At 33.5% G+C, this 15,410-nt stretch overlaps 4 protein-coding genes across 5 annotated transcripts in view; 3 read left to right on the forward strand and 1 right to left on the reverse strand.

Annotated features, from left to right (window-relative positions):
* Positions 1-975: 975 nt before the first annotated feature.
* LOC117916617 (embryo-specific protein ATS3A-like) lies at positions 976-2,397 on the reverse strand. Its single transcript, XM_034832741.1, has 2 exons — positions 2,278-2,397; positions 976-1,623 (listed from the first exon to the last, which is right to left on the reverse strand). Exons 1-2 carry the CDS (start codon positions 2,386-2,388, stop codon positions 1,135-1,137), a joined length of 600 nt encoding a protein of 199 aa, XP_034688632.1. The 5' UTR covers positions 2,389-2,397; the 3' UTR covers positions 976-1,134.
* Positions 2,398-5,315: 2,918 nt separating this feature from the next.
* LOC117915820 (laccase-17-like) lies at positions 5,316-8,226 on the forward strand. Its single transcript, XM_034831522.1, has 6 exons — positions 5,316-5,507; positions 5,611-5,762; positions 5,871-6,115; positions 6,203-6,331; positions 6,402-7,373; positions 7,833-8,226. Exons 1-6 carry the CDS (start codon positions 5,382-5,384, stop codon positions 7,961-7,963), a joined length of 1,755 nt encoding a protein of 584 aa, XP_034687413.1. The 5' UTR covers positions 5,316-5,381; the 3' UTR covers positions 7,964-8,226.
* A 784-nt stretch (positions 8,227-9,010) lies between these two features.
* Positions 9,011-10,057, forward strand: LOC117916718 (chitinase 2-like). The gene has a single exon (XM_034832868.1). The coding sequence runs from the start codon at positions 9,043-9,045 to the stop codon at positions 9,958-9,960; it is 918 nt and encodes a 305-aa protein (XP_034688759.1). The 5' UTR covers positions 9,011-9,042; the 3' UTR covers positions 9,961-10,057.
* Positions 10,058-14,537: 4,480 nt separating this feature from the next.
* The window catches only part of LOC117916866 (DNA-directed RNA polymerase III subunit 1), a 69,668-nt gene continuing 68,795 nt past the window's right edge, over positions 14,538-15,410 (forward strand). Inside the window, exons 1-3 of one of the 2 annotated variants that reach the window (XM_034833066.1) lie at positions 14,538-14,625; positions 14,730-14,803; positions 14,962-15,091. In XM_034833066.1, coding sequence (XP_034688957.1) covers positions 14,742-14,803; positions 14,962-15,091 — 192 coding nt within the window. In that variant the 5' untranslated portion in view covers positions 14,538-14,625; positions 14,730-14,741. Of the gene's footprint in view, positions 14,626-14,678; positions 14,804-14,961; positions 15,092-15,410 lie in introns of those variants that run through there. The other variant, XM_034833067.1, reaches the window with a different exon arrangement.

The raw sequence follows: 15,410 nt of genomic DNA on the forward strand, positions 1-15,410 counted from the left end.
TACTTACTTAAATATGTCTTTTGACTATTAAATTAGAATAATTTTGTGTATATTTATTTCCTCCTAAAGGTTTTATAGATAAAAAGATTTTAGGCTAAGGATAGACTACCTTAGCAAGTGTAACTTGAAGGAAAAAGTTACCTCTCCACAAGGCTTAGGCCTCAAGGGTCAAGATGGTTTCCACTTACCTCTCCACAAATCCTCAAGATTAGATGGTAATATCTATCCCACAAGGACACAATTTTCCACAAAATGAAATTTGAATTTTATATGCAATTTTCCAAAACTCTGAATGTTTTGTCTTTATCTTAGATATGATAATTCGTGTTAACGAGTCGTGTTCGTATCACGTTAAAACTTAAGTATTTTACTATATAATTCAACCCAACTCGACATAAATAATAATAATATCAAAAACATAAATTCAAATACTACTTAATTATTAAACAGATAACACATCATAAAATTCATTTAGTAATCAAATCATTTTATTTAATTATCAAGTTAAGTTAGATCTTATATATATTTATATGATTAATGTCTCGATCAAATATGTTTATAACACAATTAATTTATTTATTTAAAAATAAATTTAAAATGAGTTAAATATAAATTAAATAGCGTAAAGATATAATTAAGTTGATAGTGAGATTATTAAGTGGATCAATCCGGAGTTACGTAGGTTGACAAAAAAATTATTTATTTATTAAATGAGTTATGAAGGTAGATATGAATTTAACCCAAACTTGTTTATACTCAATTCATACCTGTAAAAAACATGTTGGATTTGTGTCGTGTTTTTGAATTGTCTCAAATTTTTTCATCCTTACTTTAACTATCTTCTTTCCTTTGTTTTCCAAATATTTAAATTTACAATGATTTCCATTTTTATCTAAACTAATTATGCATTGATTGAATTTGGGCACATTGTAGAATTGAGATTGAATGTAAATATGAAGACAAGTTTTGCTCAGGTTGGCACTATAACAATGTCATAAGTATGAAGTAGGAACAAAATGCAACACCCAATATCTACAGCATGCCAGGAAAACCAAAATGGGATGCAAGCAAAACACAGTAACACACCATTATTTTCCTTTACAAACAAGCCATAAACCAAATACTTGATTACATCTATGGCACCATCACTAAATGTTCATCATCTGGCTTCTTCCCAAAAACCCTCCTCTTGTGCCTGATCCCAAAGGGAGTAACCTCTCTGTCACAAACGTCTGAACCATGCCAGACATGCCTAGGCAAATACCGACGAAAATAGAAGTATTTTGAGCTGAGATGATCCCCCTCTAAGACTCGAATCTGCGCAAACCCAGGTCGCCAATCATCAGTTCCGATCAATTTGAGGTAGAGGTAGCATATGGGTGATTCCACGCATTGGCCCGTCAGTTGGAATTCATCTACTGTGCAAGCTTGGAATGGTTTTATGGGCGTGTCGTCTAGGCCTGCAGGCTTTAATGGATCCAACCTCGTCACATGCTTGGTGTTTAGATGTTGCACCACAACGTCGTTCGAATTTGTGTCACCAAATCTTATGCTGACATGGTTTGAGGTATCAGCGCCATTGGTGCATGTTGTTTCCACCGTAACCACATAGGTACAATTTTTCTGCCATAGCCAAGAATCATGCAGTCATGCAAGGAAGAAGATGAATATATGAAACCTAGTGCATTTAGGGATGATAATGACACATATTTTTGGACAGTCCTATCGACTCTAACCTTGGAAGGGTTAAAGACAAAACTGGATATTGTCTTGACTTGTCCCGTGAATTAATGTTAGAAAATAATTTAATTTAAATTTTTAATTTTTTTTTTCATTTTTAATACATATAAAACATTTAAAAATTTTAATGTTTAATGAAATAAGTTAATTAAAAAATTATATATTTATTTTTAATGTAATTGAAATTAATTTTAAAAAAATAACAAAATTTAAATAGCATGAAACAAGTAAGGAAAATTCTTATACCCATAATCTCTCATCCCATCCCATTCAACCTTTTTATCAGGACAAGATAAGAATTACTCTATATAAATAGGACAGATGGAGACAGGAGCAACTTATCCTGAACCCATCCTATTCCCACCCCAAACTCTATCGTACACACTCCTTTCCTTTTTATTTTCTGTCACTCCAATCACAGCCAAACAACAAAAAATTTTGTGTTTGGAAGATAGTTCACAAGAGGAAATCACCATAAATCCGAAAGTACTAACTGATGTTTAGTTTGAAAATAACTCAGTTTGAATCGATCATTACCTTCTTTTCAGGCGTCAGACTCTCACCCACAGCAAGTCCAAGAGTATCTGCACCAAAAGCAATGAAAAGCACACAAAACACTGAGATTTCTTTGCAATGCTTCATCCCCATTATTCTCTGGATCTGCTCATGTCTATGAATCAAACTTCTCTACTCCATTTATAGGCATTGAACCATGCATGCATATATCCCTTAATTCCTTCCTTCACAAACTTGAAAGCCCTTATTCGATCTTAATCTGGTCAGCTTTTATTAATTTTAGATTTTCATTTTTATATGGGAAAACCCTATTTCGTGTACGTACGTAAAGTAGTGCCTTGACTCCTACTTATGCTTGCATGTGCTTTACCAATGGGCAGGTTAAATCTCTCTTGATAGGGTAAAGTATCTGTTTTAGTTTAAGTGCAAAGTTAATAAAAGTTTGATTCTGTTACCTTTTCCTATTCAATTTCAAATGTCATTTTTTTATTGTGTCTGTTTTATACATGAAAGGATGAGAAAAGGTTAAAGAGAAGATGGAAAGGAAAGAAAAGAATAAAAGATCTCATGAATTATCAAAGAGAATGTTATATAACAAATATATATATATATATATATATCTTAAGTTTTATTTGATAGCTGTTTTTTAAAATATTTTTTTTTTTTAAAAAGACATTTTTAATAATCAGAAATTGTTTTCTCTTCTTTATTCATAAAAACAAAAAATACGATATTTTCAAAAAATCTTTTTTAAAATCATTTTATATTATTTTTACTTGATTTTGGAGGGTTGTTTTATAAAATAATTATATAAGTATATAAAATGATTAAAAATAAAGCATTGACTCAATAAAACTATCCAAACCATTGGGAGAGAGACTGGATATATCTTTTACTCTTACAGGCCAATAAAAAAGTGTTTGTCCAATTAAATAATAAAATTTAGAAAATATAAAATTAAATGAATTCAACAAATTAACTAAAAAAATATGAGATCTCTTACCCTTGATTTTATTCAGACAATCATCAAAGAATGTCCTAGCTAGCTTATGACCTAGTTCTTTTTATAATCATTTTTATTAAAAACAAATAATTTTTACTAAAAACAAATAATTTTTACAATCACTTTTAGATGTAATGATGAAGTAAATCCAAATGGGTAAGTAGTAAATCCTAAAATAGACTATGTAATGTACGTTATCTGCTAGGTTACAGAAAAACATTTTATCAAAGGTATCTATTGTATCAATCTACTTGGGGGTGGGTGTTCAAAGTAGACTCCCCATTCATTAGAAAGAGGAGACCACCAAGATTTTGTGATTCGTTGTTGAACTTATTCCAATTCCAAAATTATTTTTTAAAAAAAACAAATAATTTTATAGTCAATGTTAGATTGAATGATGAAGTAAATCCAACACGGCTTTGGAACATATACCAGGTTGGCACCAAGGCACAACTAGGTTGTGACTCGACTGCATGGATGAATCCATTGATTTTAGTAGTGTTGATGCAGAGTCAACTGGTCAGATCCGCCTAACTTGACAGGGATTAGACAGTCTTCCTCCTTATGCTATGTCTCTCAAAGCTTCTGTCCAGCAATGGGGAACTGTGTGAGCTTCTTCTTTGCACAAAGGATATCCGGGCATAAGAAAGTCTATTTACTCTCTCCTTTGAGAAGCCTAACTTATCTTTGACTAACTTAACATCCTTTGTGTAGGGAAGAAGCTCACCCAGTTCCCTCATTGTTGGGCAGAAGCTCTGAGAGGCACAACGTAAGGAGGAAGACCATCTAATCGCTATCAACTTAGGCGGATCTGACTTTAGTTGACTCTACATCAACAAATAACATATCATAAAATTTACAAGTCTCTTGGTTACTATTACTAGAGGGAGATTAAAGCCATGCATGGACTAAATTATTTGGATAAGTCAAAAAGGGAGTTAAAATCATAAATCCAAACAAAAACAAAGGGAAAGCCAATAAGCTTTTAGAATATGATTTAAAACCCCAGTTGAGAGGATGAAGTTGAGCATATGGTTGATGAGCAGTCTCTGTCTTTAAATGTGACTCAGATTGTTCAACAGAGAACCAGCAGCTAGCCAGCGTAGTTGGTGCAACTACAAATTCAGTCTTGTGTGCCTCAAGATTGCCATCAGTTTCATGATTTTGTTCATTGATTAATCCTTTTGTGTAACACAACAACAAATTTATGAAGAGAGATCACATCAATCTGACCTTTGCTTGAGAGAAAATTGCGTCAAACGTGGTTCTCCAGCTTTGCAGCCATGATAATTATACATAACTGTTTCATGAAAATGAAATAAATAAATGAACTATTACACTTTCAGACATTAACACCAGCACTGCTTGATTGGAAACCCCTTTGATTTGCTTTACCACCAAGAATAACGGTTGAGAATGTTACATGCCCGGTGTTCTTCCATGCTTCATTCGTTCACCCTGCAGAAAATTTAATGTTTTCTTTCTGGGTTGGACCCTCTCAAGAGCATTGAATCCCAAGGAAACTATACATGCCTCAGACTAAACTATGGTGAAGCTGTTGAATGGGTTTTCCCCATTTGTTTTCCGGACAAATCAAAACTAAAGCTTTCTGAAGATGTGTTCCATTGTTTCTAGCTAGAAGCTGATAAGCTTATTTTTCACCGGAGATGAGGTTAAGTTGAGGTCTCAGGCAGGTGTACCATATATGTTAAGTTTAGAATAAGCTATGCAGGGCCCATTCTTGGTCATCTGGTCTATTGTGAACCACCATATATTATTAAACATATAGAAGAAGGTCAAAATCAAAAGTTTCTTTGATAATGTACATATGAATTGAAGGTCAAAAGAAAAGAATTGTCTTTGACAACACTCCAGAAATGGTAACAGCAGGAGTTCCTATCAAAAACAGGTGTAAGAACATGTTCTAGTTTTCTCCCCTATATCTCAATAAACAAGATAATCAATTTCCTTTACCTAATTGACCAAACACCCCCTTTCCCTCACCTCTATATATGCACTACCTCAAAGGGCCGATAAATCAGCCCTCACAGAGCATTTTTGAGGTTCACCCATTAAACTTTTGTCATCTTCTCTCCCCCTAGGGAAAGTAAAGGAGAGAAAAATGGGTGCTTCTTTTCTTCCATTGCCAGCATTTTTGGGAGTTCTCCTCTCATGCGTAACATTTTGTCTCCTTCCTGAGATTGCACTAGCCAAAGACACTGGCTTGACCAGGCACTACAAGTTTGAGGTATGTCTGATGGTCTTATTGGCAGAATATATAGATTAATTCTCTAGCTAATATTTCAATTTCAATCACTTTGTCTCTGCTTCTTGTTTAAATGCTTTTGTAGATCAAGTTGCAAAACGTGACACGACTGTGCCACACAAAGAGCATTGTAACAGTGAATGGGCGGTTTCCTGGGCCTCGAATTGTAGCTAGGGAGGGTGACCATCTTCTTATTAAAGTAGTTAACCATGTCCAAGATAATATCTCCATCCATTGGTATGGACTTTAGATCACTTAATTAGTATACAATGAAGAAATAGGTTGCTGATTAATTCAATCACTTTAATGTATGTTACAAGTATGTTCTGTTTCAATCTGTGACAGGCATGGCATTAGGCAGCTTCAAAGTGGGTGGGCTGATGGGCCAGCGTATGTGACGCAGTGCCCCATTCAAACTGGTCAGAGCTATGTCTACAACTTCACCATTGTTGGCCAGAGAGGGACTCTATTCTGGCATGCTCACATCTCATGGCTAAGGTCGACTCTCTATGGTCCCATAATCATTCTTCCAAGGCGTAATGCATCCTATCCATTTGAGAAGCCTCACAAGGGAGTCCCCATCATCTTTGGTACAGTGTGCTAATTCAATCTGTTGTTTCTCTTTGATAGTCTAAAATTTGGTAGCTTACACATAAACTACAATACATGAAATGCAGGAGAATGGTGGAATGCAGATCCTGAAGCTGTTATTAGCCAGGCCCTGCAAACCGGTGGGGGGCCTAATGTGTCTGATGCCTATACCATCAATGGACTTCCCGGACCCTTATATAATTGCTCTGCCAAAGGTATCAAAAGTTAGTGAATATCAACTTCTTTGAGAAAAAGTACTAATGTGGTAATGGGCTTTGGCTGCAGATACATTCAAGCTCAAGGTGAAACCAAACAAGACTTACCTCCTCCGCTTCATCAATGCGGCACTCAATGATGAGCTCTTCTTCAGTATAGCAAACCACACTCTCACAGTCGTAGATGTCGATGCCATTTATGTTAAACCTTTTGAGACTAAGACCCTTCTCATTACCCCCGGACAGACCACAAATGTTCTTCTCAAGACCAAACCCAATTTCCCAAATGCCACCTTCCTCATGACTGCTAGGCCATATGTGACCGGTCTTGGCACCTTTGACAACTCCACTGTAGCTGGTATCCTTGAATATGAATTACCATCTGGTTCCCCTCACTCTACTTTATTCATCAAAAAGCTTCCACTCTTCAAACCAACTCTTCCCCCTCTCAATGACACTTCATTTGCTGCCAACTTCACAAGTAAACTCCGAAGCTTAGCAAGCCCTCAATTCCCTGCCAACGTCCCCCAGAAAGTTGACAGGCACTTCTTCTTCACAGTTGGACTTGGATCAAGCCCATGTGACCAAAATCAAACCTGCCAAGGGCCTAATGGAACCAAATTCTCAGCTTCATTTAACAACATATCCTTTGCACTTCCAACCACAGCCCTCCTCCAAGCCCACTTCTTTGGGCAATCAAATGGTGTTTACAAACCTGACTTCCCTATCACTCCGATCATTCCCTTTAACTATACTGGAACCCCACCAAACAACACTCTGGTGAGCAATGGAACCAAAGTGGTGGTTCTACCATTCAACACCAGTGTGGAGCTTGTCGTGCAGGACACTAGCATTCTTGGTGCTGAAAGCCATCCTCTCCACCTGCATGGCTTCAACTTCTTTGTTGTTGGCCAAGGTTTTGGAAACTATGATCCCAATAAAGACCCTGCAAAATTCAATCTTGTCGACCCCATTGAGAGGAACACCGTGGGAGTGCCCTCTGGGGGTTGGGTTGCCATTCGGTTTCTAGCAGACAACCCAGGTGAGTATGAAACAACAGCAAAAAATACAGTGAACCAACTTCAATTTAGGCATATTACTATTGCTAATTTTCTCATAAACACCGCATACATGAAAAATAATAATCAAGCAAAATTCACCAAAAACTTCTAACAACCGAGATGAATTCGAAACTTTCTTGGTCTTTCAATATTAGACTAATTCTACTTTCTTTTCTCTTTTACAGACTGAAAGCGACATGTTAGATATATATGTATTTTTTTTTTTTTCAAAATTGAAAACCTTTAACTTGTACGTAGAGAACCATTGGCGAATCTATTATCCCTTATACAAATCTTATTTTCTCACAATATGAAATCAATACCTAAAAATGGTGGAGCAGGACTAAAGTTAATTTCACTAGGCTTTGGTTATACTAATGATTTGCAGAGTTGTATGAAGTTAATTAACACTAACAATGGAGACCATGTGTGGCAAACAGGGGTATGGTTGATGCATTGCCACCTGGAAATCCACACCAGCTGGGGCTTGAAGATGGCCTGGGTTGTCTTAGATGGAAAGCTCCCCAATCAGAAGTTGCCTCCTCCACCAGCAGATCTTCCCCAATGTTGACTTTGACTCATTCATGCATTCACACTGCTCACAAACTGCCCTAAGATTATTTTTTTCTCTCCTGTGACCCGTTTTAATTTGTATAGGTCCTTTTGCAGCTCTTGCATTTTCCAGTTTGAATCTTTGGTTATTATCATTACTTTTTTCTGGCTCTGCGGAGTGCAGGAAAGAAAAAAGAAAAATGTGTACAACTTTTTTGTAATTCCAGATTTCAGTTTGCTAATGTGAAAGTCCTCAATAATATTTTTGAAGCTTGCACGGTATCTCAGTGATGTTCCATTTCAGACAAAAAATAAATAGCATTCAGTCATTGATCAGAAATCCATATACTTCTGTCTGATCAAAATCTAGCAAAACCCTGAAAAAAAAATAAAAGAACAAATAAAGCTCTTATGAAGCTCCATAGCTGATGAATTTGAACAAGAACTTGGAATCTTGTTTGTGTACTTGCATGCCAGTGGGAGATTCTAAATTCTATTTTCCTACCAACAATGATGCCTTTCAAACAGAGAATTTTGCAAAGCAAAGCCAAAACTTGCGCACAATGAATACTGCCGCCTACAAACAGCTTAGCGTTTGCTGCTAATTGCCGTCCCGAACCCCTCTGGCATCTACTGTTACCAGGCATTAAACTGTGTCCCCACTTCTCAATCATATTATCCCAAAATCTAAGCTCATTAGCCATCCCTGCTCATTGATTATTCATCTCTATTAGATAATGGTTATGGATTCATGTATTAGATAACTACAAACGTTAAACGAAATGGAATTTTTGTTTTGGGGTTATGTCGCCTTTCGGGTGCTAGTCAAATCCAATGGAAGCCTTAGATGGAACTGCATAAACATATGTACTAAAGGAAGATTATTCTGTGGGAAAATGAGACAATAGCACAAAAACAAATCCCGGGAACTTATTTTATTTTCTGAAGAATAAACAAACGCCATGGAGATTATACTTTCAATCAAATGAGACACCAGCACAAGAACGATTCCCCTCTGTGGAGGGTAATAAACAAACTTCATTCACTTACATAAATGACTGTCACATAGGGTAGACCTCTGCTCAACTTCTAACATCCATGGATTCAACAAAGCTTCTTGTCTCCCTTCTCATTCTTCAAGCTCTCTTCACCACTTCTACATCAATCTCAGCAGCCCCAGCGAAAGCAAAACTTTTCAGGGAATACATAGGAGCCGAGTCCAAGCATGTTTTGTTTTCAGATCTGCCCATTAGTGCCCAAGTAGAATTTCATTTCATTCTCTCCTTTGCCATAGACTACACGCCATCTTCCTCTCCCTCACCCACCAATGGTGACTTCAATATCTTCTGGGACTCACAAAACCTCACCCCTTCCCAAGTTTCCTCCATCAAAGCCCGCCATGGTAATGTCAAGGTAGCCATGAGTCTTGGGGGCGACACCGTTGCTGGCCGCTTTGCTTCCTTCAAGCCTACATCAATCAATTCTTGGGTTAGAAATGCCATCAATTCAATCACTCAGATAGTTGAAGACTACAATTTGGATGGAATCGATGTCGATTATGAACATTTTGATACGGATACTGATACATTTGCCGAGTGCATTGGGCGACTTTTCTTCTACCTTAAACAAAATGGGATTGTGTCTTTCACATCTATTGCCCCATATGACAACGAATCAGTTCAGCCGTATTACTTGGCTTTGTGGAAAAAGTATGGGCATCTCATAGACTATGTCAACTTTCAGTTCTATGCCTATGATAAGGGGACAACAATCTCTCAGTTCCTGCAGCATTTTGAGACTCAAAGGTCCAACTACAATGGAGGTAAGGTGCTGGTGAGCTTTGGTACCGATGGGAGTGGTGGTTTGTCTCCTCAAAATGGGTTTTTTAAGGCCTGTGGTACCCTTAAAAATCAGGGCAAACTTCATGGCATCTTCATCTGGTCTGCAGATGATTCCAAGAAGGAGAATTTTCGATTTGAGAAGCAATCACAAGATTTTCTAGCTGCAGCAAATTGATCTCTTCTTTGTAGCTAGCATTTGGTTTCAATTGTTTTTGTATGAGGGTACTTTTAGCTACAACATATATTAATAAGAATGTCTGTGGTTGTGTCTGCAGTAATTATTATAATTACTATATAATAATGTTATATTTTGTGACTATTTTAATAAAATAATATAATATTAAAAAATTTTGAGGAAGGAAAGTTTTAATAATTAGTTTAATTGTTTTGTATTACGAAATAACGAGAATAAGTAATAAGAAACAAAACAGAATAAAAACACATATTTTCGTGAAAAACCCTAAACTGGAAAACCACGGACAAAAGAAAAAAAAATCCACTATACCAAAAATTGATAGAAGAAATGGAATAGTTACAACAGAAGCATAATTATTATTATAACCCTAAATATATATATATATATATTAGTAAAATAGGTCCATACCATCACATATGTCGCATTACGAGCTTTTCGTTTCGAACCAAATAGAATTTGGGTCACCAAGCTCTAACATTTTGGAAGTTAAAGTATTAATATATATTCTCTAATAAGTAGTTGCAAAATATAAACAAAAATATAGGTGGATAGATATTATAAATATAAATATAATTTAATTATAAATAATAATATAAAGGGACTCAAATATTTTGGGTAGCATATAAAAAAATACTACATCAAAAATTAACAATTACTTGTAGGCCCTTTGACATAAACCTAGTATAATAAAATTCATTACAAAGTATTAAAGTAAACAAAGGATTCCAAGATACACTAGAACATTATATAATACTAATAGGCCCAAAGATCAAAGTCCAACTAAAAACACTTGAAAATGCCTTATTGTGTGTTTGATGCTTTGCAATTTTTGAACGGGTGAAACAAACCCTAACTTGCTTGGAGTAATTTGTTGATCATGTGAACCATTGTTGTTATACATTCAACCTAATATTTAGTAAACATATCATTTTTATGCATGTAACATACTCTAATGTACTCCAATGAAATGTCAATTTTTCTTTTTTGCTATGAAATGTTAAGCGTAAATTAATTGGTACTAGATTTTACATTATCTCAAATATCTTGAAAATTCATCCATATGTACTTAGTTACATTATCTGTTTAAAGGGATATAATTGTTCTTAATTTCACTTTCAACTTTTTTTCCTTTCTTTGAACTTATTCAAGACAACTTCTTCTTTTTTTAAAAAAAAAAAAAAAAAAGATACTATTATAACTTATCTTATCCCATATAGATATTGTTTGCTTTGAGTTCAATGAGAGCTTATAACTTTAAAATGTGTCTATATAGTTGAGAAAAACTCGTACATATATGGTATTAGAAACTTCTTTCATCCATTGATGTAAGATGTTACAATAAAAAGAAAACAAAAGACAAGTTTGGCTTAATGGTTGGTTGCTTTTATCCCATATTTGAGATGCCAGATTTAGTCACTTAGGCAGTCTTTTAATTAAGATTTCCATATTGTTGTAAATTAATTAAATTATTCTCTGACTATTGTTTTGAACCAATTGAATTGTCTTCTAATTGTTGTTTTGAACCAATCTGAGGCAATTGCTAGCTAGCTACATGTTGGATTTAGTTAAGATCATTCATATGTTAAGTTCTTAGGTTTGAGTGTGAAATGACTATGGTGCCCTTACCCTTTAGGCTTGAAATGTCACAAATACAACAATACATACTTCAAGAAGTCATATATGAAAATCACCATATAATAGAACTCACTAATTAATGTGTGCTTTACAAAGCCGAACACATTTGAATGAATAACTCCAAAGCTTTTTCAACTCTAAACCTCCCATCTTCATATGAAAGGTGATGCATGTGCCTTACCATATTAACACCCAACACAAATAGTATTTTCATGGATATTTGGGTTGAAGGAGACCATTGAGCATAAACTACCTGTCCATCATTATCTTTAGTTTGTGATGGCTAACATGCCCAAGCATGCATATTATAAATCTGCAATCTCATTCTTTCACTCCTTATCTTCATATGTTCCAACAATAATAAATGAGGGGAAAGACAAGTAAGAGAGGCAACAATGGGAGAAACTGACAAATGGGAGGAGCTCACGTAAGAGGCAATGATAAGATGCAACATAGAGAACCTATAAAGCACAATGTTGAAAGCTTCAATTATAGCAATAAGGGTTATTATGCAAATAATTGTTAATAAAAAAATTAGTGAACAAAAAAATGGTAACATGTGCATGTCACCAAAAGAATGTTGAAGATGAAAATGATTTTTAAGCAATATTAGAGTTAACTCAAGCAAGATGTTTGAAGAAAGTAACTACGAGTTTCACTTTAGAGTTTGAGGAATTAGCATTAACAACATTGTTCGCATATGGGCAATCAACTATCATGATGATTTAATAATTAATTATATTTGTTCTAATTATATCATAAATGAAAAGGAGACATTATTTGTCATATCAAAGTATAAAGGAGTGACAATGGACAACTTAAGACTTCTTATTAATCATGTTGACAAGACAATTATTTTTCCTCACTTTGGTCCACATCAAGAATGAAAATTATTAATCATGTTGACAAGAAAATTATTATTCCCCACTTTGGTTCACATCAAGAATGAAAAAGAATATGTTGTCAGTATCACAATATACAATCTTAAGTAATTAATACAATTCAACTATGATTTAAAAATTGAACGTAATAGGCCAATTACTAGCCTTCCAGGATGGCCAATTCTTTTAGAGCCTCAAACAACAATCTAAGAGTGGTAGCTAAATTGATCACTCCTAAATTGTAGTAATTAATTCATTATATTTGTATTTTGAATTATGGATTATGATTCTCTTAACTCCCTACTTATTAATCCTATATTTGGAATCTAATTAAGAAATTTCATAATTCTCATTTCATGTGTAAAATGGCATTGCTTTAATTGTTTCCCTCTTCTTAAATAATGTTTTAAATTTGGGCAACAACTCTCGTTGGTGGGGACAAACAACAACAATGATGGTGTATTCCTCTATAGGTTGGTGTTGCTTTTATGTGATCCTCATAAAATTTATTAATAAAAAGGTAATAATATTTATTAAATCTGCCAAGATGTGCATTAATTTCCAATAGTTGAAATATGGTCTTAATATTGTTATAATTAAAACAAGTGATGTAATTAGTGTTCTATTTTCTCTCCATCAAACCATAACATGGCATAAAAGAACATTGAATTTCTATGTATGAGAATTTTCAAATTTTGAAATTGAATAATTTTTTGTTAATTTTGTTTTACCCATAAATGGTTCATGAAGATGATCAAATTAGTCAATTTTGCTTTCAAAATGGATAAAAGAAAAATAGAATTTATGAGTGATTGTATATTTTTTACCTTTATATTATGCTTAGAATCAAATCCTTAAAAAAAGAAAAAAAAAATTCAATCAAGGGATTTGAAATGAAAAGAATTGTTAATTCAATAATCTCTTGTAACACAAAAGAGAATTGAAATGAAAAGTTTTTTCTTTGTTTGGTGTTACAAGAAAATGGAAAGGAAATATATATATATATTTTGAAGTTGAACTATACTTCAACTATGACTATAAATAACTCAAAAATATGAAAGTTGTAAGTTAATTTAAGAAAAGCAAAGTAAATAACTCATGTGAACTTGGTAATCCACTCAAATATAAAAATTTGATTATATGTTTTCAAAAGTTTTAAAAATATAGGATTTGTTTGACAACTTTTTTCGAAAAAAATTTATATTCTTTAGAGCAAAAAAACTATGAAAACACATTTAACAATAAAAAATTGTTTTCTATTTTTCGTTTTTTAAAATAAAAAATAGAGTGTTTTCAAATAACATATTTAAGTTGTTTCTTTTTTATTTTTTAATTTTTTTATGACTGTTATAAAAATAATTATTTAAACATGCAGAATAATTAAAAATAATATTATACATAAAAAATTATTTTAAAACATATTTAAAAATATTAAAAATATATTAAAAATATTTCAAATTTTCAAATAAACTTTTATTTTACAAAACATTGGACAATAATTTTCAAAAAAGGGTTTTTCAAAACCATTTTAAAAAATAGTTATCAAATAGGCTAATATTATTTATATATATTTTTAAATCTTTTAATTCTTCCACGATCTCACTGATTATAAAAATAAAAGGAACATAGTAAAGATAAAAAAATCTATAATTCACTAAAAAAAGAAAAGAAATATTCATCATAGTAAATCTCTCTCCCGGCAATTAGATTGTCAAAAAGAAAATGGTTAAAATATTTATAAAAAAAAGTGAAAGAAAAAAAAAACATATAAAGTACAAAAAAAATTAGATAAAGACAATATGAAAAAAAAGTTATGATTAAATTAAATATAATTAAAATTAAAAAATTTAAATAATTTTAAATTATCTAATCGTTATATATACCAAAAAAATTAAGTGAAATAAATTTAAAATTTTTTATAAAAATAATTTATCAACCTTATATATATTTTAATTTTCCTCTATTCTTTAAAGAATTACTTAAATTGATAATAAGTAAATAAATTTTCAGTAAAATTTTATTTCTGGCCCACCGCGGCACCGCCACGGCGCCACTGGCATAAAGCACTGGGTTTTATTGGGAGTTTGGAACAGGGCCGCAAACTAAACCCCAGGGTTTTGTTCCTCAAGTGAGTCCCTGTCATGCCCAACTTCCTCTTCCTCTTCCTCTCCCTCTATCAATTCTTTCTCTATATGCGTATTTGTGTTTTCCTTATTGTTTGATTCCCTGCAGCGTTGATCAAAGATGAAAGACGGTATACAGTTCACTAAAGAGCCCTACATCGAGGATGTTGGACCTCGCAAAATGTGACACAAACCTTCTACTCTTTCGATTTCTTTTCTTTTCTTTCTTTCTTTCTTTCTTTTTTTTTTTTTGAATTGGGATTCCCAGTTTTTCAGTTTCCGTTTCAATTCAAGTAGATCATATAAATATTTTGAATTTTGTTTTTCATGTTGTTATGCAGAGAGAGCATTCGGTTCGCGATGTTTTCCGAATCCGAAATTAGCAAAGCTGCAGAAGTTCAAGTGTGGCGTGGCGTTTACTATGATGCTAATAGAAAACCTATAGAAAACGGGTTATTGGATCCTCGCATGGTATGCCTTTCTCCGCCTTTATTTGTATGTGTATTTATGTTTGGTTTGAGGAATGGTTTCTTTGTTTGCCATTGGTTGATTTAATCATTGTTACTCTTTATTTATAGGGTTATAATGTACGCATAGTTGTGGGGAATTTAGTTAATGAGGTGGAAATGTGAATCAGTTTAGGTTTTTGAGGGGATTACTGATGTTGATTTTTTGTGAGAATTCAGAATGTTGGAGTCATTCAACACCAAGGATTGAGATTCTATTTGTTTAGATGCAATTTTTGCTGTATTGGACTTGGGAGTCTGTGGTTTGGACTTGGAGTGTGTGG

This window comes from Vitis riparia, chromosome 6, assembly GCF_004353265.1.
Source record: "Vitis riparia cultivar Riparia Gloire de Montpellier isolate 1030 chromosome 6, EGFV_Vit.rip_1.0, whole genome shotgun sequence".
NCBI lineage: Eukaryota > Viridiplantae > Streptophyta > Magnoliopsida > Vitales > Vitaceae > Vitis > Vitis riparia.